This window comes from Sorghum bicolor, chromosome 3 (assembly GCF_000003195.3).
Source record: "Sorghum bicolor cultivar BTx623 chromosome 3, Sorghum_bicolor_NCBIv3, whole genome shotgun sequence".
In the NCBI taxonomy this organism is placed as follows: Eukaryota; Viridiplantae; Streptophyta; class Magnoliopsida; order Poales; family Poaceae; genus Sorghum; species Sorghum bicolor.
In genome coordinates, this window is record NC_012872.2 from 420,020 (window position 1) to 445,342 (window position 25,323).

At 44.4% G+C, this 25,323-nt stretch overlaps 3 protein-coding genes across 8 annotated transcripts; 2 read left to right on the plus strand and 1 right to left on the minus strand.

Moving 5' to 3' along the window:
• Positions 5,975-12,778, plus strand: LOC8078088 (transcription factor bHLH13). Of its 2 annotated transcripts, none has more exons than XM_021456468.1 (2): positions 5,975-6,494; positions 10,481-12,778. In XM_021456468.1, the coding sequence occupies exons 1-2, from the start codon at positions 6,425-6,427 to the stop codon at positions 12,352-12,354; spliced, it is 1,944 nt and encodes a 647-aa protein (XP_021312143.1). In that variant the 5' UTR covers positions 5,975-6,424; the 3' UTR covers positions 12,355-12,778. The 2 variants fall into 2 exon arrangements, with proteins under 2 accessions (XP_021312143.1, XP_002454874.1); XM_002454829.2 differs by lacking the exon at positions 5,975-6,494 and adding an exon at positions 9,214-9,568.
• LOC8077552 (WPP domain-interacting tail-anchored protein 1) lies at positions 12,919-17,205 on the plus strand. Of its 5 annotated transcripts, none has more exons than XM_021456463.1 (5): positions 12,919-13,496; positions 13,992-14,524; positions 14,598-15,754; positions 16,460-16,621; positions 16,773-17,202. In XM_021456463.1, the coding sequence occupies exons 2-5, from the start codon at positions 14,011-14,013 to the stop codon at positions 17,004-17,006; spliced, it is 2,067 nt and encodes a 688-aa protein (XP_021312138.1). In that variant the 5' UTR covers positions 12,919-13,496; positions 13,992-14,010; the 3' UTR covers positions 17,007-17,202. The 5 variants fall into 5 exon arrangements, with proteins under 5 accessions (XP_021312138.1, XP_021312141.1, XP_021312142.1 ...); XM_021456466.1 differs by having other exon boundaries at positions 13,992-14,500; XM_021456467.1 differs by having other exon boundaries at positions 13,992-14,491.
• Positions 19,685-21,655, minus strand: LOC8077553 (heme-binding protein 2). Its single transcript, XM_002457012.2, has 2 exons — positions 21,342-21,655; positions 19,685-20,353 (listed from the first exon to the last, which is right to left on the minus strand). Exons 1-2 carry the CDS (start codon positions 21,563-21,565, stop codon positions 19,918-19,920), a joined length of 660 nt encoding a protein of 219 aa, XP_002457057.1. The 5' UTR covers positions 21,566-21,655; the 3' UTR covers positions 19,685-19,917.

Below are 25,323 nucleotides of genomic sequence, written 5' to 3' on the forward strand. Positions count from 1 at the left end.
GAAGGAACATGAAAACGTTCAGGGAACTGTATAAAAGAGGCATCTGATGGTCTAGCAGCGCAAATTGTCCCCCCTACCTACTACTTTGTTGACAGTTCAAGTGTAATAACATTTTAGTCTATTTACATTCTATGCAATCTCCGAAGTTTAGCTGTTCTGTGTAGCCTCTGAAGTTCAAAAAAATCAGCAATGCCTTTTCTTTATTCAGTCAATATTCCAGAAGACAATATAGTTCCTCCATACCCATAAAGAAATAAAGAAAGTTGTTTAGGACAACAACATGGTCTCCAAAGTCTAACTTTGACTCCTTGTTTTTATGAAAGTATACATATACCATTATCTTTATAATTTAAAAATGGTATATGTATACTTTTATGAAAGTATTTTCAAGACAAATCTATTCATATGGTTTTCACATTTCTAAATTCAACAACAAAGTTATTCATGATTTTATATTTCCAATGTTTGACCTAAACTTTGTCCAGAACGACCTTCTTTATGGGTATGGAGAGAGTATACGTACAATTTGATCTGCTTTTCGTGTTATTTGCTAGCACTTTTGCTACCTACCTCTACAAATTGCTAAAACTTGTGCTTCCTATTCAGTTACTGCACAACTGTGAGCAACGGCACAATTCATAGAACACAGTACAAGCACAACAGAACACAGTGCTTTCAATTGCAGCAGCCTCCATTTTCGTTCGCAGTCCAAGCTTGATGGCCTCCATACTCCTAGGCAGCTAGAGCTCGATGTTGAGGACCATCCAGTGAAGTCTCACCACAACAAAAAGAGTTGCGGACCTCGATGGCAGTGGCCGCGTGCTGCAAGGCTCGAGCACCACACAGGTAACGCATGGGAAACCGGCCTCTGGGTCACCAGCAGGCAAGGCGCATAATGCCCCCAAGGCGCCTAGCTAGCCAGCGCGGCATCTGGAACGAGGATACCCAGGCTCCGCGGGAGGAAGAAGCAGTGGCGGAGCCTGACGTAAAATTAAAAGGGGGCTAAACATAAACTATGTGATTGATTATGAATGAGTAAATGCCTAAGGTCTTATGTTAAATAAACTAGTTATAGCCAGCTTTAGAAAATTATTTAGAGTAGGGGGCAACAGTCCAGCTTTGCCTCCAGAAGGCTTCGCCAGTGGGAAGAAGGGAAGGAGGCCGGCGCTTGTGCTCTCAGGATAGACGACGGCGGAGGGGAAGGAGAACTTAGATCTAAAGGAGGAGGAGAAGAAGGAGAAGAAGGAGGAAGAAGAAGGTTAAGATCCAGACAATGACCTCACCTACCTCGTCGGAACGCAAGGGAGAGAGAGGCAAGGAGGGAGAGAGCCACACGACTTGCCAGAAAATTGCCACCGTCACCCCTACTTTGGTGGCATAGAGCTCAAGGGGTGCGGAGAGAAAGAGGCACAGCTTGTCCACCGATGGCATGGATGGAGGGAGGCACAGCTCGCCAGCTGTCATAGCGTGGAGGGCGTTGAGAGAGAGAGGCACAACGCGCATGAGAAAAAGTAGAGAGTGGGAGAACAGGAGGAAGAAGAAGGTTGAAGCGCATATTTAGATGAGAGTAGCGCAGTGGAAATGTGCAAGGTCGGAGGAATCGATGCGGATGTCCTCGTTTTGTTCGTCGCGTTGTTCTATTGGGTCGTAGGCCTAGGTGCGCGACATCCGGATGGGACGAGCGCTCGAATAGTATCATTGCAAAAAAAAAGGTATAGAAACCCCCACCTGCTGCCTTGACCTGCTCTCGACGCTGCTGCCTCGGCCTTCTATCGGGCGACGCTGCTGCTCTGCCCCTTGCCGCCGCCGATCTTCGCGCGGGCCTGTCATGCCACCGCCACGCCCCGTCGGTCCATCTTTGTGAGACCGAGAGAGTGGTGAGTAGTCATCAACGCCACTAGATCTCCTCCTCCTTGCACTGAATCAAGCCCTCCTCTACTGCATGTCCAACCGAGCACCATTCCTCCCTAAATCATGCGCCCTTGTATGGTAAGGAAGCATATTAGGGACAAAGGAGATGGCAGCGTGGGTACTGCTCTTAGGGACAAAGGAGACATCACTGAATGCTCTAGCCGCTGCCATCACGCCATCAGACGTTGTCGCCGCCTCCATGAACTAACCTGGTGATGACGTTGAACTGCTCCTGCATCATCAATCCGAACGTGCCACTGCCAGATGCTCCCGCTGGACGCTGCTGCCACCATAGGATGGCAGCCGCTTGATGGCGATGAGCACCCAACAGGTATGTCACCTCTTCTCTTTGGATGTAATATGCAAGCCTGACAGGCACCATTATGGTCTCATGATAAAGCACTAGATGAACTCTTGATTATAGTTAGTTTCTATAGGTTGGACCGGTCCTCTTTTCAGGAGAATCCAGAACCCACTACAAGTTTTTTCCTTCAATGGGTGATAGATTAATCATCATGCTTGTTTGTTTGAGAGGAAAAAAATAATCATATCCGTGACCCTGCTACATTTGTCATCAGTTAAAACTCACTCAATTATGCAATGCATTGGTGCACTAAGCATTACCATGCTCCTTTAGTTAGAAATCAACTTGCTCTAGCTGGTGTTTTATCATAGTCATCTTTGTTTAGTCACGTATCTATTCTGCCTAACTGCTTGTGGCCTGTTGAATGCTTTCACTAATTATGGACACTCCTGCCAAGGCCAACGAGAGATCAGAACAAATGGTAAGCTCATAGCTTTGTTGCGTGTCAAGGCCCTTAGGTAGTTAGGTTGCATGTTGCTCAACCATGATTCTATGAACTATCCAGTGGGTCCAGGTTCAGAGCAAAGCTTAAGCACAACGCTGATGATTGATGAGTCCATGAAACAACCATTGAATTATTTTAACTGTTTTATTGGCCTGATAATTTGAGGCATCGCTCAAGAATGTGTAGAGTTGATTTGTATTTGCTACTTTGATGCCAACATGGGAGTGACGGTGTAAGAATTTGGAGGCAATGAGCATGTCTAGCTAGGGCCCTTGGTTCTTCTTTGAATTGCACATTGGTCATGTACTTAATCTTTCTACTACTTTTGTATGACTTAAACTAACCCATTTGGTTTTGTGTGGCAAGTGACTCCTTAAAGCTTCATCGTGTCTCTCTTGTCATGACACTTGTTTCATGGGTTTTCTCTTAAATCTTAATCAAAACAAGTGCTTAAGTTTAGAGCACACTTATAAATCGCTCATGTTCTTTTCATGCCCATGAGTGGTTCAGTTCACAATTTTGATCTATTAGAAACGTGTGTTGTCATCAATTGTCAAAAAAGGAGGAAGATTGAACACAGGCCCTAAAATTGGTGACATTTTGGGTTTTAATGACCAGCAAAGACAAGTGTTGTGGCTATCATGTGTTTTACAGTTGTATTCGCTGGAGTTAGTCACAAGGTGAATGGGCACAAGTGTCTTGCCCTTGAATGACTTGGATCCTTGTTTGCAAGGTAACATGTGTTTTTGAAATAAACTCAAGTATTGGGGTTAGACATAAAGAGTAGCTTTGATGATAAACTCAATCACTCCTCTAGTGCTACATGGGATAACACTAGTAAACTAATTTATCATACAAATCCGTTGCTTTATAAGTCGGTAATATTCTTAACAAAGAAATAGGAACATCCTAAATTCTTAAAGAGGTAACCCCCTGAAAGCCCTAGTTTGGTTTTGGATAATTGATGAAACCCTAGTACTAACCTCTATGCTAAGTGTGTAGACTTAATGAGGTTGGTACATGCCAAGTAAAGGAGCAAGTGGTGGTCATGGTGATGATGGTGATGACCACAAGGTGATCAAGTGCTCAACTTGAAAAGAAGAAAGAGAAAAACAAAACCCTATGGAGATCAAGGCAAAGGTATTGCTTAGGGTTTTGGTTTTAGTGATCAAGACACCATAGAGGGTGTGATCACATTTAGGATAGATAGCCGTACTATAAAGAGGGGAATTCTTTGGCTAAGCGGTTATCAAGTGCCACTAGGTGTCATTATTTATGTGCATGCATTTAGAACCTAGTGAGCTAACTTAACTCCTTCGAAGAAAATGTTTGTGAAAATGCTAACACACGTGCACACTTGTTGGTACACACTTCGTGGTGTTGGCACACTTTGAGAAGGAGGTGGAGTTTGAAGGGTAGAGAGAGGATGGGTTCCTCTCTCCCTCTCCCGCCGAGCTTGCGAGGCGGGATTCGGCGCTTTTCGAGAAAATGAAGTGCATATTTTCTATTGCGCCGGTGGGAGTTTTGGAGAAGTCGCGGGAGTGTTTCTCGCTGAGGAACACTCACCGGACGCTGGCTCAGAGGCACCGGACGCTGTGTCTGAGCGTCCGGTGCGCAGGCTGCCTGGCCCAGCTAGGGTAAGACACCGGACGATAGGCACCGGACGCAGCTTGGAGCGTCCGGTGGTGTGCGTCCGGTGTGAGGAGGTTTTGCAAACCTCTCTGCGCATGAGTCCGGTGAGCACCGGACGCTCAGGGTGCGTCCGGTGGCTCGCGTCCGGTGACCTTGCGAGTTTGCGAAGCTCTCTGCGCATGAGTCCGGTGTGCATCGGACGCGTCCGGTGCTAACTTGCTCAAGCGTCCGGTGCTCTGCAGGTTACCGTTAGACTCTGACACGCGGCTGACGTTGGAGCACCGGACGCTGGTGTTGAGCGTCTGGTGCCCCTTTAAGAGCGTCCGGTGACCCCGAGTTAGACCCAGTGAAAGAGCCAACGGCTCTATTTGTTTGAAGGGCTATAAATACGTGTTTGGCCGGCTTGGGGCTCACACTCTTGGCATTCTAACATACTTGACATCCTAGTGAGCCTAAGCAAACACCTCCCACTCATCTCCTTCATAGATTAAACATCTTTGTGAGATTGGGAGTGATTCCAAGTGCATTTGCTTGAGTGATTGCATCTAGTGGCACTTGGGGATCGTTCTAGCTGCGGTTTTTCTTGTTACTCTTGGTGGTTGCCGCCACCTAGACGGCTTGGAGCAGCGGAGGAGCTTTGGCACGAGTTGGTGATTGTTCGTGGCCATCTCCCGGTGATTGTGAGGGGTCTTGTACCTTCCCCGGCGGAGAGCCGAAAGGTAACTCTAGTGGATTGCTCGTGTCATTGAGTTACCTCACTTGTGGGTAGGTTCTTGTGGTGTCCTAGTGAGGACGAGGTTCGTGCTACACCTCTTAGCCACCGAACCACCAAGTGTTGGTCGACACAACGGGGACGTAGCGTGCCGGCAAGCACGTGAACCTCGGGAGAAAAATTGTGTGTCTCCATTGTGATTGTTCATTGGATTTCTCCCGGTGATTGGACTTCATATTATTGATTGGTTCATCCCCTCTACACGGCGGTATAAAGTTCAAACCATCTCATTTACATTCCTGCAAACTACAGTAGCTTACTTACTTGTATAGAAACTTTAGGTAGCTTTCTAGTGTAAGTAGTGACATAGCTCTTGTGTGCCTAGTGATTATATCAACTAAAATTATTGGATAGGTGGCTTGCAAACACCCCTTTAGAGCTAGAGCAAAAAGCTTCGCTTTGTTATTTACTAACCTCTTGCTCTAAGTGAGTTTGTAGATTTTTAAATAGGCTATTCACCCCCCCTCTAGCCATATTAGGACCTTTCGCCCCCCTCCTCTGGAGTTCCTTAGGAAAATTATACTATTTATTCAAAGCCACAAACTATGTATTATCAACATAGATTTATGTCATTTTGTATGGGCAACTCGTTCCCTAGATGGAAATCTATCGAAACAATGTACCGTTCGCGAGGAATGAATAAGAAGTGGTCTCGCTATATTTACTTTCCTTACACGAAACATTTGTAATAATAGGCACACCACTCGTGACTCACATAGAACTTTATAACGTAAATATGTCACCGTATGCGTCACGCCATCACCCTCTAGTATAAAAGAGGCTTAGTGGGTTAGTATTAGAATTTTGTAAAGGAATCAGTGAAGAGAGCTATAGTTATCTGAAATATGTCATCCATTTTCGATAAGCCCTTTTTGTGTTAAGAGAAAGTTAGAAGCTCTTGTTGAATCCATTGAGGTTTATGTCATACTTTTTCAGTTGTGGTACTCAATTCTTGGTTCAATTCAACTCTTATTTCTCATGAAGATAGAGGGGATCTATTATATTTATCAATCGTGCGAGCAACCTGAAGGCTATGAATAAGGTGATGTGTGTCAATAAGCCATGTTCATCTTGTTACTATGCCTCTTTGGTTTGATAATCTTATATATTATTAGTCTCCATATATGTGCTTGTAAAATTACCACATGATTGTCTGTCTCAAATGATTTCTTTCATGGAAGCACCTCATCTCAACCATATAGCTAGATATGCCTACTCTTATCCATGTTTCACATGAGTATATGTGGTGTGTATGTACTAATATCAATAGTTGTTGTCATATCCTTGGTACGGTGGATCCATGATATTTGCTCTACGATGGAAGTTTTGCAAGGAAAGGGCAGCTCATCTCATAAATTCAACAAAAAGAAGTAAGTTAATATTGCTAGTCTTTCTTATACTTGCTCAAGTAGCTATATGTTTCACTTAGCATGACAAACAACCTTGTTAGCTAAAATTTCCATATGGTGTATTTAGAGTTATCAAAGCTAAGGTTCTATCAATTCCTTTCTTTCTGTCTAATCAACGAAAGTACTACTGAAATGTTCATGAATAGCACCACCACCGTTTTCTTTAGGAACTAAACCAATTGTCATGTTAATTAACTCAATAATAACTCACTCAATAATATCCCATTTAAATGGAGTGATTGGGTACCATGTATTGAACCACAAGTAACTTTTGCTCACCATTTTGCTAAAAAAGTAACTTGCTCACCATGCATAGCACCCCACTAGTAACCGATGATGAGTTGTTAGAAAAGCTACTTTATTAGTTAAGGAAAGCAACAAACAATCTAATGACCCAGGTCATCATGTATATCTATCTATCAATGGGAGAAAAATACAAAAAAAAAACACTTTAATCAACAAGGTAGAGATGGAGTCCCATGATTGACAATACATAGCGTAACGTAAGGGTCTGTTTGCACAAATTCTGGGTATAGGAAGAGTCCCTGGTCTAAAAATAAAGCTAGTAGCTTCCTTCCAATTTCAGCACTTCCTTTCCAATTCAGGAGAACACAAGCGTCACGGCGCGGGGCTGCACCATGTCGCGTCACGGCGAGAGAGCTACCACACCCCACGTGAGTGCTCCAAGTTGGCGTGTAAACTAAATAAATATATGTAAAGACAATATATACATTACATTCTACAATAAGTAAACATATACTAATAAGGCTCTTATGATGATGATGAAATCCCCTGCGCTGGCTCATGTAAAGACAAGGCATATCATCCATGCACAACACACTAGCCATGTTATCCATGAGAGCGCTAGAGATGCATTACATTGATGAAAGGTTATATAGTCTACTTATTAGCCAAATAAAAGGCAATCTAACAAACCATGTCATCACGTTTAATTTACTTGTGCTCATAAAAAGAAGAAAACAACAAAAATAGTATGGAGGATAACAACAAACAACGTCAGCGGTGAGTTAAAGCCGATTTAATTTGTTGCACATAGACATCGGCACGTCATGAAGAACACTTGGCTCTTATCGGGTGGCTGTTTTTTTGGTTGGTATTGACGCTAATGCTGATTTGCTGCGAGAGAAAAATACTATTCTATATCGGCTAATTTTAACCGATAAACTCAAACGAATAGAGATAAAGTCACATAGGAATACATTGTTTATTAGCAAGAAAAGAATAAGGCTTTTTCATACATCCCCAAGATACTGCTCCAGGCACTGCACCCCTTCACGCACTGGGCCTCGGCCCAACAACGACGTTGCCTGGAACTGGAAGAGCTATGGTTGCTATCTTTTTCCAGGCACCGCCCGTCTGCTTTTCGCCCGTTCGCTTCGTCACGTACTCGAGCTCCATCGAGCCAATGAACAGCGTCGCCGCTGCGCAAGATGCTTTAGCTCAAGTGCTCGCCGCCGAGGTGCCGCTAATAAACAAGTTGGTCCTCACCGCGTCTGACTCTGCAGTCTCTGTGCTCGTCACCGCCGCCACACAGCTGCCTGCATCACAGACTCCGGCGACCGGCTGTCAAGGACCTTCGATGTGCTGTTCTGGCGGCCTCCGGCGACCGGCTGTCAAGGACGAGGCCGACGTCATCGCCGACATCTCATCTTCAGCTCCAAGCTTGTCGCCTACACGGCGAGCGAGATCATCATGCCGATCTAGCGGTGATCAGCAACAACAGTGGTCAGCGGTGGTCGGTGGCGGAGTCCAGGTACGAGTCGCCCAGGTCCTTCGCGTGGCTGGGCTGAGGGGCCCGCTGAAGGCTTGCATCGTTAGTCAGTCTAGTTCTAGCGTTTTGGATTCGAAATACACGGCTAAGATGATGACGGTAGAGAAAAGTTGATTTATCCAACTGCAGAGGTCCTCTGGTTCCCCGTGGCAGTGGCACACGGTGCACGCCTTTTAGGGCGGTTAGCCTCTGATGATGCCTTGCCTAGGCTTTTTGTGTAATTTTACCCGGCTAATCTAATCCTCGGGCGCCGTTACACTCACCGACAACTGCCTACTTCCCACGCCGACAGGTGAGCGCCCACGGATCAGGGTCCGCCGTGTCAGTGACCTATGTGCCGCCTCTGTCACGGGGCTAGCGAGCGCGCCTATTATAATAATAAATTCATTTTTTTTTCGATAAAACGTGTCAAGCGCCTCACGTTTTCCTTAAATAGAGTTCACGTTTCCCACCACCACCCCCACCACCACCTCGTCTCGTTCGCCCGCAGCTGTTCCCGTGCACGCAAGTACGCACAGCCCAGACGTGGCTGAGAGTCGGGGACCACGGGGACCAAAGCCCCACACGTCGGTGAGTTGCGTAGGCGGCAGTGCAGGTGCGCCTCGGGCGGGCGCACGGGTCACGTGGCGTCACGAGCCCCCCCTGACCTGAATGTGAATGGCTTCCTTCTCCCGATCCCTCCCTTCCGGCAGGCGTGGCCTGCACGTGCAACCTCACGCGTCCGAGCCTGTGGCTCACTCGCTCCTGGGCGGCTACAGCCCGAGCCCAGCCGAGGGAAGCAGTGCGATGTGAGAGGGTGGTTCGTGAAGCAGACAGAGCCAGGCAGCCGACGGGTAACGAGCTGTCGGCTGGCTGGGTCTCGGATCCGGTAGAAAAGGGGAGCCCTTCCTCCTCCGCCCATTCCATTCCATTTTCCGATTTCTCGCTCGCCCAAGGCAGGAGGCAGCAGTAGTCGCAGCACAGCGGCACGGCGCGCGCGAGGTCAGGTCTCCCCACCCCGAAATCCCCTCGCGCACCACACAAATTCCTCCCCACCCCACCGCCGCCGCTACGCTCTCTCCGCTCGCCGGACCGGACACCTCCGCTGGTCGACCACCTTCGGCGCACGACACACACAGAAGAAAGAGCGAGAGAGAGAGAGAGAGAGATCCGGGCCCCGCGGCTCGGATTTCCGCCCCTCTCCCGCCCGCCGCGCTGGATTCCGCGGCCTCCGCCTCGATCCCGCCGCAGGGCCCTCACTCTGGTGACCACGCCTCTCCTCTCCTCCTTCCCTTTCATTTAATTTCGTTGCCGCACCTCCCACTACCTGTTCGCTACTACAGTACTAGGTCTGCCTGACGATGCCCCGCCGCCCCTGCCTCGTGTTCGGAATGCGATTCTGATTGCTCGCCGTGCTGCTGGGTTCGGTGGATGGCCCCGGCTGATTTGCGCGGTTGGCTGCGGAGGGTTGGGGACTTCGATTGGGCAGGAATCTGGTGGGCGTGATCGGAATCATCTCCCCGTGTCCTCGCCATCACGACACACTGTTCACGCCATGCTCCTTTTAATTAGGGCTCAGATTTGGGTTGCTAGAATTCCATCACGCACTCGCCTTCAACGCACCATGAGATCAAGTGTCGGGGGTAGTTAAAACATACAGCTGGCGGGCGTCTTATGTTCTTTCACTCGGCTATTATATTACATAATATTTCCAATTTTCCATTTCATATGTCCTTGGTAGGAGTAATATACATAAATATATTTTGTGTACTCTGTCCATATCCATCATACCTAGTGTGTGTGTGTCACCCTGGCCTCACATGCCAATCACATGTATCAGCTGTATTGGATTTCAAAGATCCCATTTTCACTTAGTCTTCAATGGAACTTGCACTGGACACTGCTGACTTGTTGAATCATTAACTTCCTGCGTTCGGGAGGGGTGTTCACAACCAAGTGTGCCTGCAAACTTTTTCTTACCGCTTTTGATGCAGTTCAGTATGCCTTGGTAGCTAGATGGCGACTGTTTACTGATTCTTTTGTTATATTCACAAATACGAACATATTTATTGCCTGTATTTGCCCAAAACTTTATTTCCATGTTTGGCTACCGTACACTCGCATGGGTTGCTTTTCTCAACTCTCTCATGACATCAATTTTGTCCATTTTGAGTAGGTATTATGGTAATGAAGATGGAGCTTGAGGACGATGGTGCCATGGGAGGGAGAGGAACTGGTGGTATGTGGACAGAGGAGGACCGAGCTCTTGGCGCTGCGGTGCTTGGAGCAGATGCCTTTGCATATTTAACGAAAGGAGGTGGTGCCATATCCGAGGGCCTTGTCGCTGCGTCTTTGCCGGATGACTTGCAGAACAAACTCCAGGAGCTTGTCGAATCCGAGAGCCCTGGCACTGGTTGGAACTATGCCATCTTCTGGCAGCTCTCGCGCACAAAGTCTGGTGATCTCGTCCTTGGATGGGGGGATGGCAGCTGCCGTGAGCCCCGAGATGGAGAGGTGGGAGCTGCTGCTTCTGCAGGCAGCGATGATACCAAGCAGAGGATGCGCAAACGTGTGCTGCAGCGGTTGCACATTGCATTTGGGGTTGCTGATGAGGAGGATTATGCCCCTGGTATTGATCAGGTCACAGATACAGAGATGTTCTTTCTGGCATCTATGTACTTTGCTTTTCCCCGTCGCACTGGTGGCCCTGGCCAAGCATTTGCAGCAGGCATCCCCCTCTGGGTTCCCAATAGTGAGCGCAAGGTATTCCCGGCCAACTACTGTTACCGGGGGTTCCTTGCAAATGCGGCAGGATTTAGGACTATCGTTTTGGTGCCATTTGAGAGCGGTGTGCTTGAACTGGGCTCAATGCAGCACATAGCTGAGAGTTCTGATACTATCCAGTCCATACGCTCTGTATTTGCAGGGACAAGTGGTAATAAGACTGCAGTACAGAGACACGAGGGAAATGGTCCTGCTCCTCCTGAAAGGTCGCCCAGTTTGGCGAAGATTTTTGGGAAGGATTTGAACCTTGGCCGGCCTTCAGTTGGGCCGGCGGTTGGTGTATCTAAGGTAGATGAAAGGACATGGGAGCAGAGGAGTGCTGCTGGTGGGACCTCATTGCTACCGAATGTACAGAAAGGATTGCAGAATTTCACCTGGAGTCAGGCTCGTGGGTTGAATTCTCATCAGCAGAAGTTTGGCAATGGCGTGTTGATTGTGAGCAACGAGGCTGCACACCGCAACAACGGAGCAGTGGACAGCCCTAGCGCAGCACAGTTTCAGCTTCAAAAGGCGCCTCAGCTTCAGAAACTGCAGCTTCAGAAATTGCCGGTTGTTCAGAAAACACCGCAGCTAGTGAACCAGCAGCCGATGCAGCCACAGGTACCTAGGCAAATTGACTTTAGCGCGGGGAGCAGTTCCAAGCCTGGTGTGTTGGTTACAAGGGCAGCAGCAGTCCTGGATGGGGAGAGTGCAGAGGTGGATGGCTTGTGCAAAGAGGAAGGGCCACCACCTGTTATAGAGGACCGACGGCCAAGGAAGAGGGGAAGAAAACCTGCAAACGGGAGGGAAGAACCACTTAATCATGTCGAGGCTGAGCGCCAGAGGAGGGAGAAGCTCAACCAGCGGTTCTATGCACTTAGAGCTGTTGTGCCGAACATATCGAAAATGGACAAGGCGTCCCTACTGGGCGATGCGATAACGTACATCACTGACCTCCAGAAGAAGCTCAAAGAGATGGAGTCAGAGAGAGAAAGGCTCTTGGAGTCCGGTATGGTGGACCCAAGGGAGCGGGCGCCTAGGCCGGAGGTGGACATCCAGGTGGTGCAGGACGAGGTTCTTGTTCGAGTGATGTCTCCAATGGATAACCATCCAGTCAGGAAGGTATTCCAAGCCTTTGAAGAGGCAGAAGTCCGCGTAGGCGAGTCAAAGGTGACGGGCAACAACAACGGGACAGTGGTGCATTCTTTCATCATCAAGTGTCCTGGCGCTGAGCAGCAAACGAGGGAGAAGGTGATAGCGGCAATGTCTCGCGCGATGAGCAGTTGAGCAGAGCAGCGTAGGATCAGACTGGCACAGTAGAGAGGCGGCGGTTTATCCTTCCTGTTGGTTGCGAACAAGAAGCAGCAGCAGCAGCAGCCCTTGACATGGTGGATTGTCGATAGGAGAGTTGTAGGTGGAGAGAAACAAGATGAGATTCTTCTGACTTTAGCAACGCAACAACAAAATGGGGGCTCCAGTTAAGCAGCAGCCATTGTATGGTAGGTTTCTTTTGGTTGGTCCGACCGTGTAGTTTTGATGTTTTTGTTTGGGAAGGAAGGATGGATGGATACCGTGTTCCTAGTGTAAGCGTGATGACGCAGCAGAACAATAAACAGCAGTACATGTTTTTTTCTTCTTCTTCTTCCTTTTTTTGTTCATGCGTGATTTGGAAATTAAATTTATTGCAAATTTTGTTTTACTTTTCTTTTTATATGATGCCGGTTGTTCAGTATATTTATTATGAGATGATGATTTCATGATTGCATTATTAGGCTTGAAGCAAAAAATGCAAAAGTTTTTTTAAAAAAACTCCGTAGACGAGTACAAATCCAGTCTAGGCCTTCCCCAATATATATACTCTACAATGAAGCGACGGTCATCTAGACCACGAGGTACATGGACGAGTTGTGCAATGAAGCGGCTGCGGCGCGGCCCGCTGCCTCCCAAGGAATCGCCTGAGATTGGACGCCGGCGGCCTCTCGAGGAGATGGCCAAATTATTTATTTAGCTGATAAGTTATAATAAAAAATATTATTGGCTGATTTGTTGTTAATGACTTACAGATTCGATCGATAAGCTCCGGCAAATAATGTTTGATCTCCCTGATCCTGACGTGGTTCCTATCACGCGTCCCCCTGCACGCACATGTTTGTCTTGGAGATGTGCCTGCCTGCTCGAAACGCCCGTTGTGCACGAGGAAAAAAAAATGGTGCAGAGCACGAGGGCCACGTCCGCGCCACATCAACCCCCGCCCCCGGCTCGGCCCAACGTTCTTCTCCGAGCCTCCCGTCGCCGCCACGCCCAGGCCGGCGAATCATCCCCTCCCCTCCCATCCCATCCCATCCCATCCCGCCGCAGCCACAACCCTAGCACCACCGCGGCTGCAGCGCTCCCCCATCCGCAGCGGCGGCACCCGAACTCCAGCCAAGGTAACAGGAGCCATCGCCCTTCCCCCTCCTCTTCTCTCGCGCTTCATCTACGCCGCACGAGTTACCATCCCTCCTCACTGATTCGTGTCCCGACCTGCCTTTGTTGCCCTGCCATGATTACTCATCCAGAGGGAGAGGGGGATTCAAGACAATAACCCATCCTATATTAATTAATATCCATATACCATTCTATTCTACGTAAGCCGTACCGCTTGTTTCCTTTTTCATTGTTCATATTCAGACCTTCTGTCCATCTCCTTTTTTTTTTAAAAAAAAAATGTATGATGTCATGCTTTTTAGAATACAAAGCCATTAGAAAAGTTCATCTTCAAGTACAACTGCTGGCGAAAACCCAGCTCTCCTGAGAGGGTTTAGGGTTCATTCACACTTAGCATCATGTTTCATTCTAGTTTCTTCACGCAAACTAGTCTTACTTATCTGTTGATTACTTGACTTCGCTTATTAATCCGTTCCTGTATTCACCCTACCCGTCAGGTTACAGAAAGTCAGACCTATGAATTTCCACAACATCGACGATTATTTTCATGAAAACAGCCCAACACAAGGAGGCAAAGGAGTTGCAGCGGTTAGTGCCGAGGCAATTGTGGAAAGAGTGTACCATGACATCGCATTTGGAACTGAGAAGCTGCTCAATCTAGACATGCTGGTCATGGAGATCGCTCGCCAAGCCTCTGATATCGAGCCTCTCATGCGGGACCCTCATTCCATTTCAGCCGAATTAGTTGACAAGGCTTTCGAATTTGATGTCCTGCACAGTATTGTAGATTCAGAAGTCAGTGAGTTGGAGAAGCTAGCTGTCTCTATTCAAACAGATATTGGCGATGCTGAAACCAAGGCTTTGGGGGAAGAACCTGGGAGCAGAGTGAGCGACAAGCTGTGCACGCGGAAGGAGTCCTTGAAGCAGATGCAAGATCAAATTTCTGATATCAGAACACAGCTTGCAACCTTTGAGAAGGCCATACAACCTTCACATGGTAAACAAAGTATGCTCAAAACATTCGTTTTAGGTACTACTACTAATCTAACGTTGAATGTTGATCAAGCACATTTCCTAACTACTGCAAAAAAAAATTCTTACAGGAAATAGTGAGGTTATGGGATATGAAAATGGTCATATGTCAGGTCACACTGCTATGCAGGCCGAGGATCAGAGAAATATACTGCAGATGTTACAACAATCGATAGCAAGTAAACTAGATCTTGAAAATAAGCTATGTGATTCGCATTCTGTTGTGGAAGACCTTAAAATGAAGCTGCACCATGCAGAACAAGGATCATGTTTCTTGGAGGAATCCATCAAAGAGCTTTATGAAAGAATGTTCTCGGCAGAAAATGCTTCCCAATTGCTTCTTGGAACTTCAAAGGAACTCGTTGGCAAACTTAATACCACCCAGTTCTATTTAAGTGCTTCAATTGGCAGGGAAGGTGATCTTAAATCAAATGAAGAGGAAAACTTGAAGAAACTAAGTACCAACAAGAGCACCAGGGAGACAGTGCTTGAAGATGGTGACAACAATGCTAGTCAGGAGCCTGTGCAGATGCAGGTGCTATCACCTCCTGAGTTCTTGACTTTGTGGAATAAGGTTCAGCAGCTGGAGGAATTGTTGAGGGACTCTGGCTCTGAACCGCAGCAATCATCTCTGTCAAGAGGGGCAACTGAAGAAGAGCAGGATACGGCGCAGTCTAAGATAAGCACATTCGGGAATATTATCAATGATCTTAAACTTGCCATTACCAATGCAGAAAGTAGAACACAAAATGCCGAAATAAGGTGTACACAGCTCACTCAAACAAATGTTCAGCTTAATGGGGCATTGAACTCTCTTAAAAGTCAGGGGTCAGATAGGGCTGGCTTATTGGAGACAAAACTTAAGGAATCAGACACTCAATTAGAGCATGCAAGAGCATCAGTTGATGCTATTGTTGAACAGCAGGGTATGTTAAGATCATCCATGTCTGATATGGAACTGTTGATTGGAGATCTGAAGGAAAAGTACTTGAAAGCTGAAACCAGGGCTGAGAGTGCTGAATCAAAATGTTCATTGCTGACAGATACTAATTTAGAACTTGGTGAAGAGCTATCGTTTCTGAGAGGTCGAGTAGAAAGTCTAGAAAACTCATTGCATGAAGCTAACCAACTAAAGGTGTCCAGTGCAAAAGACATTACTAGTAAAACTAAAACTATCATGGACTTGGTTGCAAAACTTGCCTTGGAAAGAGAACGCCTTCATGTTCAGGTATGAATGTTCTTATTTACAATAGTTTATTATATATCACCTTTCCTTTTGTTTGTATATCGGTGTATGTATGTAATTTGGATGTTATACAAAGCAACTTTACTCCGAAACACAAGCATATACAAAGTATAGAAGTTGAATGATTGCTTTAATGATATTAATGAGTCTGGTATGAAATGATTAGATTTAACCAAATGGGTGGCAGTACATAATGATTATTTTAATTGTATTTCACCTAACACAGAAGAAATATGTCATGATTGAAGATATGATTACAATTAGCTCAATCTGACGAGATTATAATTACTTAATTAAGTAAGGGATAGTACAGTTAATAATTAAATCTATCAAGTAATATTTGAATTGAACTGCCTGCTTTTTCAAAGTGATCATTTGCCCAGCTTATGAGTTGAGTTATGGTTAATATGCAACTGTGAAATCATATTTTATTATTTGACCCTCGTTTCCTTCTCTGTTTTGACCATCATTTCCTTCTCTGTTTTTTCACACTGAAAGTTTGCTCCTGCTGCTTTCCACCCTATTTTTGGGTATTCTTTTGGTGTAAGATAATGCAATGAGCCACTAAATTTTGATGGATATTGAATGTATATCTTCTATAGTTTCTGCTGTTGCAATGTGTACTTTGGGAGTCTATAAATTGTTATGGCAGTTTTTGAACCACTCCTTATTGTCTGTGTTGTACAGATTGTTACACTGACAAAAAAGAACAGAATGTTGGCTCAAAAATGCAAAGAAAATGTTAGGGAACATACATTGTTGTGCAAGAATGTTACCACAACTGAAGGTGAACTTAGGCTCAGTCAAGTAACAGAGAAAGCAACTTCAAGTTCTTCACAACAAACCAAGGTCAGTTCTACTTTGAGTATATTGTTTTTTGTTATGGAAGTTGTGATTAACTTAGGTTTTGGCATTGCTATTGGAAAATAAAAGATTGTCTCATTATTGGTCTACCACCTAACCTCTGAGTGCCCTCATTTTTTTCTGATAAATTATAAAGGCGAAGCGAGCTAGTAACACTACACAAGAGGAGGTGGAAGCTGATGAGGTGATTGCAGAGGATGATGAATCTGGTGCCTGGAGCACACCTGAGACAGTGCGAGCTATTGAGCCGACGATGCTAAACTGGAAGTACATTTCCGCAGCAGTCCTAGCCTTGCTGGCTGCCGTCATCGTGTACTATTATCAATCTGATGATGGAGTCCAACAATTGCTAAGGCAATTTGTAGGCTAGGAGCATGAGATATAATAAAATAGGACGGTGTATCCTGTAATAATGTTTTTCTGCTTCACTCAGTGGTTGCAGAGGTAAATTTTGGTAGCGTCAACTAGTTTTAACTGTTGCAATTTGCAAGTGTTAAGGCTTAAATTTAGATGGACTCATTACCACAAGCTCTTCGTCGTTAATATAGCAACTGTTTCTCTGTGGAGTCTTTGGTGGCATTGACACTGCAAGTATTTTGTTCATGCCGTATCACGGTGGGTGAATGAGTAAAAGTGCTTAAGAGCATCTCCAAAAGATATTCTAAATTTCATTTTTTATATATTCATTTAGTTATATAAAATTTCTTTCTCCATAATCCAACATATTCTAACAAATTAGCTATATTTCAAGAGAAAAGAATGGAATTTGGAGCAATACAAACATGTCAGTAGCTATCGAATAGGATAAAATCGCATTAGCTAGTCTCCAAGACTAGTTTTCTAGAGTATTAACTAAAAATAATAATAGCCTTTAGATAGCAATTCTTGTGGACATGATCTAATTGTGAAAGTGATTGTAGAGCACATGTAGGTGGGATCATGTGATGCCCTTATCGTAGAATTTTTCTATTATCTTTGAATTAATCTTGCTAAGTCCAATATGTGGATTTGATTATTTTTCATCTCATTTAAATCGTAGGAAATTCTTTTTAAAGAGTTTTTCATGTAATGAAATATCTTAGAACACACATAAATTAAAAGCATATACACACCTACATAAATAACAAAATTAGTTAGCGTGACTATCACAACACAAGAGTTATCGGGTAGACCAAACTATAGTTTAACCACATAAGTGTGTCCCGAACCATACGTGCATCTTAAATGTATGTGTATCATGAACCATACATGCATAAAAGGTACATCTTAAATATATGAGTCCCGAGCCCGTACATCACACGGGAAAAGACTACGCAACCATAATAACTTATAAAGTTTTTTTACTACACATATAGAATAATAATTATGTGTAGGATATGAAGTATGTTGGGACAAGCCCATTCATGATAGAGGGAGTGTTGTGATAAAAGGGTAATGTCTCTAACCTTTTGGCTTTATTTATTGGGGAGGTGGGGGAACAATCTTCCTTCCTATCTACTTTAGTTTATAAATTACATTTAGATCCTTAGTCATTACAATTTGGGTCTTTTTTTCAAGGAGGGGTAGTATAGTAGGCCATGCTACACCCCATCACTAGCCCCTTGGTCACTAGGTTTTGATTGCTACAACAAGACTTAGTTGCTACAACATAGAAAAAAGGCCTAAGCATATGACTCTTTAGCCACGACAAACTCATGACCATCTTTGTGTCTACACCTCGCTAAAAAACTCCATCCCAAAAACCTAGTGGGAAAAGGGGAGGAAATAGCATGTACATGACATGGAACTAACTATATAACAACTAAATCTATATGTTATGATTGTCTTCGGCTTCAATATATATGTCTCTTTTTTTGCGAAGGTCAATATATATATCTTCGATAACGAAGGTTGGAGTTTTTGCTCTAATGATGAAGGCGGAGAAGGTCAGAGGTCGTGCTTTGATGATGGTAGCTTCCTAAGCGGAGGTCAATGGAGACTTGCCCCCTACTTTATGCAGCCACTTCAGAGGTCTTCGCTCCTACAACAGTTGCTCTATATACCTCTAGTAGTCATAGTAGTGGAAGTAGTCGTAGTAGTGGAGTTAGTCATTCCGGCTATTGAATCATCAAAGGTAGACAACTGTAGATGAATTAGTCACCCCCTTCTGCTAGTGCTTCTATCACTAGTGATTGAGGCTAAGGCACCCTGGATGCCTAAGGTACAATTTTCGTCAAAGGTAAAAATGATGCGGTTGTCGAGGTGGATGTAGGTGAAGTAATTGTCATAGTAGGCAGAGCTTGCCTCCTTCGCTCAAGAGTGCTAGGCAAGACATGTCCTCCATGTAGGATTGGCTCTCAAATGCGCTCTCTTTAGCCCCCTCTTAGTTGGTACTTGTGAATGGGTGAAAGTGTCACACGTACTCGGTGAAAGTGTCAAAGACGAAGTCAATGGAGTGGTGCAAAGTAATCCATGAGTTGCTCAAAGCGAAGGTAAGATGAGGCATAGCTAATGACGATGCCAAAGTGGACCATGAACCCTCGAATTGAAAGTGATGGCAAAATAAACACCAACACTGGCAGCAAACCCTCAAGCCAAAAGTGAAGGCAAGGACATTCGAATGTACAGAATGACTCAGCAGCAGGAAATTCAAATGTCGCTTATAGTAAATAAATAAAATTATAAGTCCAATAAGCATTAACCTCAGCAGGTTAAAATCAAAGTAACAGCAATTCCGATTCCATGAACTAGCAGAGTCGAAAGCTTCGCTGCTTGGTGTTTTGCGATACCTAGTAGGGAAGTGGCTAAACAATATAAGGTGACGACAATTGATCTGGAAACAGGAAGCCAAATCCTTAGGATTATTAGTTGTTTCACAAATCAAAGCTTCTCAACATTGCCTATGAGCGTTTGCATGATAAGATAAGATGAAGATATCAAAATGAACTTAACTTCAGTCCAGCAGGTTACAGAAGCAGATTATATTTAATAATTTCAGATAACTATAATTTTACGATTTGTCATGAACATCAGCACATGTATATATCTTTACCGATTGGCTCACAGGTGTCATTATGACTGGAACGGTCGTATTAACTACACAATCACATGCAACATCATTCTGAGCTGAGCTTGTGACATAGTGTATATAGTGCATCCATTACATACTTATTTACATTTGGCATCGACGATTGCATTATACAACATATAGGAGTACACAAAAGCGTGCATAGTTCACATGGTGCTGATGCACATTCCACTTAGTTTTCAGCGACGAGCCGACGACACACTGTATAAACATTTCAGTACGTCTCAACACCAGTAGATTTGCAGTCGACGTCGAACCACACCTCATTGACACGGCCAATGATGCGGAATGGACTACTGTACTGTGCAACTGAGTAAGCGCTATTGCTGGGGTAGTTTGTGGAGTTAGCCCAGGGCGATCGACTCAAGCTCATGGCAAGCTTCTCAGCTTCCTCAACCACATTCTTGTCCCGTGCATAACCCGAGAAGCTCCTCACTGCAATGCAGTGGCTTGGCCATGTATCTGGATGCAGGTTCAGTTCTGGGAGAGGAACAGGAGGGGAAGCCTGGAACTTTGTTGGTAAGTAGAACCGGACAAAGTAGGCTGAAGAGTGCAGAGGCCCTGCACCTGGAACCACACTTGTAAGTACAGGGGTGGTCATTCTGATCCTCGAAGAGTTGAGGTTTGCGCCCATCAGGTACTGGAACAATCTGGCAGCCAGCAACAATATGGAAAAGGTTTTAGAGCTTGTTGGATCATATAAAGCAGATCAAGCAGTAGGGGAGTGAACTAAAACAAATGTGGCATTTGCAAGTGGTTACATATGTGGTGCAATCCTATGTACAGAAAATGATCTGGCAGAACATCAATATCTTATTGGACAGGAATATCACAAACTGAGCCTCAAGTATTTAGCCACAGGTAATATCAAAACTAATAATAAAACTTCAGAATTCAAGAGTTACCAGAGTCACAGCATAACTGATCAGAATTTCACACCATCTAGTTAGTAGGAAACTGCCAAACACTACTCAGGTAAAGACTATCGATTTGTCTGTAGGATGCCCTAGTATTATTAGATACTATTTCAGTCTTCGTCAGTGAGTAATTTGCATAACAACAATACAAAGAAATCACAATGAGCACAAATTCAATATAGCAGGTTACAGAATGGATGTTTTAGTTAATTTCAGGAGCCCTGCAATTGATCATAAGCATCAATAGAAGAAAACACAGGTCTCCTTGTTCTTGAATAAGTACAGATTTTATCTTTACCAGCTGGTTCACAGGTTAGTTTGCGAGTTGTACCTACGATAACCATGAAGAGTCCAGTTAATCCTACATGTTTTTCATCCACGGAATCTCTAACCACCACGGATACCTGTACCCTTGGAAGCTCGGATACTTTTTAACTGAAATGAACACGCTACTACACTGAAGATGACATAGTACTCCTGGTGAGTGGTAAAAGCTCAAGAGCACACCAAACCCTCTCTCTCGGTTCCCCCATCAAAATACAATAGCAAATAGCAATCCAATCCAATCCACCTTTTCTTGCGTTTCTATCCATTCCTATGCAAGAAATCGAAATCGACCGCGCCGCGCCGCCCACAGGGACAGGGAGAGGGGGCAATCGATCGATCTGCTTCTGCTACCGAGCCGAGCGGAACAAGATCCTGGAAGGCGAGCGACGGTTACCTGTGGAAGCCGAGCTTGGTGGCGACGTGGAAGGAGGGGATGTCGGGGGTGGGGGCGGACATCCAGACGGTGTCGCGGTACAGCCGCACCTCGAAGTCCGACTCCGCGTGCACCGTCGTATACTGCGGCGTCTCTCCGGAGCCGCGGGCGGCCGGAAGAAGCAGCGCGACGAGGACGAGGGGCAGCGACAGCGCCATGGGGATGGGATTCTGCTGCTTGGCCATGGTCGTCGTCTTCCACCTTTGGGCACACCGGCAAGCAAAGCAAACGGGTACACGGGTAGAGTGTAAAATACACGCACAGACGGACGGGGAATACCTTGTTTAGTTTTTTTTTTTTTTGCAAAATAGAGACTTGTAACACTTATATTTGTATTTAATAAATATTGTTTAATCATAAACTAACTAAGCTCATAAACTGTGTAATTAGTTATTTTTTATCTATATTTAATGCTCTATGTATGTGTCGCAAGATTTGATGTAATAGGCTGAAAAATTTTGTAAAATTTTTGGGAAACTAAACAAGGCCTAGGAGTAGGTCCACGAGATGGAGAGATGAGAGTTCTTTTGTCTATTGGCATAGAAGATAGTCATTGTACAAAGACGTGGTTAATAAGAATTTTTGGTTAGGCCTTATTGAAAGGTCCAAATGGCTAGAGGGGGGGGTGAATAGCCTATTTAAAAATTCTACAAACTTCACTAAGCAAGTGAGTTAGTAAAACAAATAGCGAAGCAATTCTAGCACTAGCTTAACTAAGCTATGCAAGCCACCTATACAAACTAGTACAAGGCTAAACACTAAAGCACAACAACAAGAGAACTAAGCTAAACAAGCTACACAACTAGCAAGGTGAGCAAGTATGTAAAGAGAGGAGAGTGATTGTTATACCGACGTTGTAGAGATGAGATATATCCAATCAATCACGTACACAATTACAAGAGAGACCTCGGCAAGAGATGACACAAGATTTTTTAACGAGGTTCACTTGCTTCCCGGCAAGCTACTCCTCGTTGTGGCGATACACCCACTTGATGGATCACGAGCTAATTGGCAATCCAAAGCCAAACCCTCAGCGGGTGCCGCACATCCACTCACAAGATGGGGATCCTCCAAGCCACGAGCAATCCACTAGAGTAACCAATTGCGATCTCCCGCGGGGAAGGCTCAAGAACCCCTCACAAATCACTTGGTGAGGCTCGAAACAATCTCCAATCACGAGCTCAACACCACCGCTGCTCCAAGCCGTCTAGGGCGTCGGGAAACACCCAAGAGTAACAAGAAATCCGCAGCAAACTCAAGAATCAAGTGCCACTAAATGCAACTCTCAAAGCAATGCACTTGAATCTCACTCAATCTCACTAGGATGAGCAATCAAGCAAGGAGATGAGTGGAGGGAGTGTTCTCTAGCTCAAAGTATGCCTCAAGTAATCAAATGTGCAAGAGCTAACCTCCCAAAGCCAGCCACCAACTATTTATAAGCCCCTCAAAGAAACTAGCCGTTGGCCACTTTCACTGGGTTGAAAACGGGGGCACCGGACGCTACTAAGTGAGCACCGGACGCGCGACTCCCTGCGTCCGGTGCACTGGAGTTGGCCACGTGTCGAACTTGAATCTCGCGCGTCAGTTTCTAACGGCTACCTGCAACACACCGGACGCTCTGCAAGTCCACACCGGACGGTCCGGTGCTCACCGGACTCGTGCGCAGAGAGGGTGTCAAACTCGCGACCTCACCGGACGCTGGGCACCGGACGGTCCGGTGCTCACCGGACTCGTGCGCAGAGAGGGTTGCAAAAACCCCTCACACCGGACGCTTACCACCGGACGCTCTCAGAGTGCGTCCGGTGCTTAACCCTAGCAGGGTCAAGCGTCCGGTGCCTCCGCACTCAGCGTCCGGTGAGTGTTTCTCAGAGAGAACAACACTCCCGCGACTTCACCAAATTTCCCACCGGCGCAATATAAAATATACTCTTATTTTTCTCAAAAGCGCCGAATCCCGCCTCGCAAGCTCGGTGGAAGGGAGAGAGGAACCCACACCCCTCTCAACCCTAGGAACTCCACCTCCTTTGTAAATGTGCTAACACCAACAAGTGTCCACCACCAAAGTGCACGTGTGTTAGCTTTTCACAAACATTTTCACCAAAGGAGTTAAGTTAGCACTTTACTAGATCCTAATGCATATGTTCAAGATGTAGACCTAGTAGCACTTGATTCGAGAGATGACCGTGATTTCCCCTCTTGATAGTCGGCTATCTATCCTAAACCCGGTCAATCACTTCTCTACTCATCTTAGACCGGCAAAAGTAAAACCCTATGTTTATACCTTTGCCTTGATAACTTTGCTCCTTGTTTATCACCATGATCTTCACTTTATGCTTCATCCCTTTGTGATCATGTGGCCACCTTTCCATGCCACCATGCACCTTCATCACATGTGTTGCTATGCCTAACTCAAATCACTTAAACAAAAGGCATTAGCAACTTGGTGTCATTAATTACCAAAACCAAACTTGGGCTTTCACTTATTTAGTTACACCCAAATTTTTTTTAACATTCTCTATCATATCGAATCTTGCGGCATATGTATGGAGCATTAAATATAGATAAAAATAACTAATTGTATAGTTTGCCTTAATTTGCGAGACGAATCTTTTGAGCCTAGTTAGTTTATGGTTGGATAATTAATTATTAAATACGAATGAAAGTGCTATAATACCCAAATCTAAAAAGTTTTTGAATCTAAGCAAGGCAGCAACTGACAAAATTCACATAAACTCTACCACCAAACACATGAAATGAATTAGACTACAAGTCTTCTACTTCTCTAGAAGAAACAACAACAACAACAACAATAACAATAGCAACAACAAATCATCGACTTTAAATTCTTGAACATAGTCATTCAAATTAGAAACAAAAATGCATGATACATTGAGCACTTCTGAGACAGTTTTACAATTAGAACACCTTACATATTAATAGTTGGCTCATGACAACTAAAATGTACTACTTGTTATCTTTACCTTTCTATGACTAAAATGATTTCTGAGAGAATTATCTGCTTTGTTTAGGGAAAAAAAACTTTTTCCTCAACAGATATAAACAAATAGACATTCTTAACACTATTTTAACATTAGACTACTTAATAGTATGTTGATTTAGATCTTGTCTTCATGAAATGTTTACGATTGTAAGGTACTGTCGCCTTGATCATTAGGGAGACGTGTGTCTATTTATCTATTTACATTTGAATCAAGCCTAAATAAGAATGTTACTATTCTATAGCATCAAATAATTCAACCTTACCAATTGAAATTAAAACATGAGAAACCATATATACCAAGTACTAACAAATCCTAACTCACTTTGAATTATTTCTATCTTACAACTAAATATAACTCAACATTCCCACTAAAACGCTAACATCTCGATTACCTTAAAAATTAACTAAATTTAAATAATAATATCTTTGATATATAGCCTCACACCATTTAATTCTACCTATTGCTACTAAAAAGACAATAATAGACTTCTTATAATACACTATTCTAATTTGTGATTGTCGTCACCTCCCTAATTTTTATTAGAGAATCCAAAATAATTGAAGGTATTTGGGTGAGATTTTCGTTTATTTTCACTTCGATTTTTATTTTTAAACAAAAACATATATATATATATATATATATATATATATATATATATATATATATATATATATATATATTCTCTCGGGGCTTGTTTGGAATGAAGAATGCAAAACAGAGGAAAGGAAAAAAAACATTGGAATAGGATAGAGGTGCAGTGAGAAAACAGAGGAATGGGAAAATGCAGGAACAATATACATAGAAGTGTTTGGAACATAGGAATTTATAGCATAGGATTATCAAACACGAGGTGTGATTAAAAGATATTTATTTTATTATTTACAATATCAAATTTTAATTAGAAAATAAATATATGTGATTACTAGGGCATGAGGTAGGAC

Bases quoted from the DNA above. Each gene is read 5' to 3' on its own strand.
- LOC8078088 (XM_021456468.1), top strand. From the start codon at position 6,425: ATGATATTTGCTCTACGATGGAAGTTTTGCAAGGAAAGGGCAGCTCAT. The intron at 6,495-10,480 runs GTAAGTTAATAT...CATTTTGAGTAG, and splicing joins CATAAATTCAACAAAAAGAA to GTATTATGGTAATGAAGATG.
- LOC8077552 (XM_021456463.1), top strand. From the start codon at position 14,011: ATGAATTTCCACAACATCGACGATTATTTTCATGAAAACAGCCCAACA. The intron at 14,525-14,597 runs GTACTACTACTA...AAATTCTTACAG, and splicing joins GCTCAAAACATTCGTTTTAG to GAAATAGTGAGGTTATGGGA. The intron at 15,755-16,459 runs GTATGAATGTTC...TGTGTTGTACAG, and splicing joins GAGAACGCCTTCATGTTCAG to ATTGTTACACTGACAAAAAA.
- LOC8077553 (XM_002457012.2), bottom strand. From the start codon at position 21,565: ATGGCCAAGCAGCAGAATCCCATCCCCATGGCGCTGTCGCTGCCCCTC. The intron at 20,354-21,341 runs GTAACCGTCGCT...GCTGGCTGCCAG, and splicing joins ACCAAGCTCGGCTTCCACAG to ATTGTTCCAGTACCTGATGG.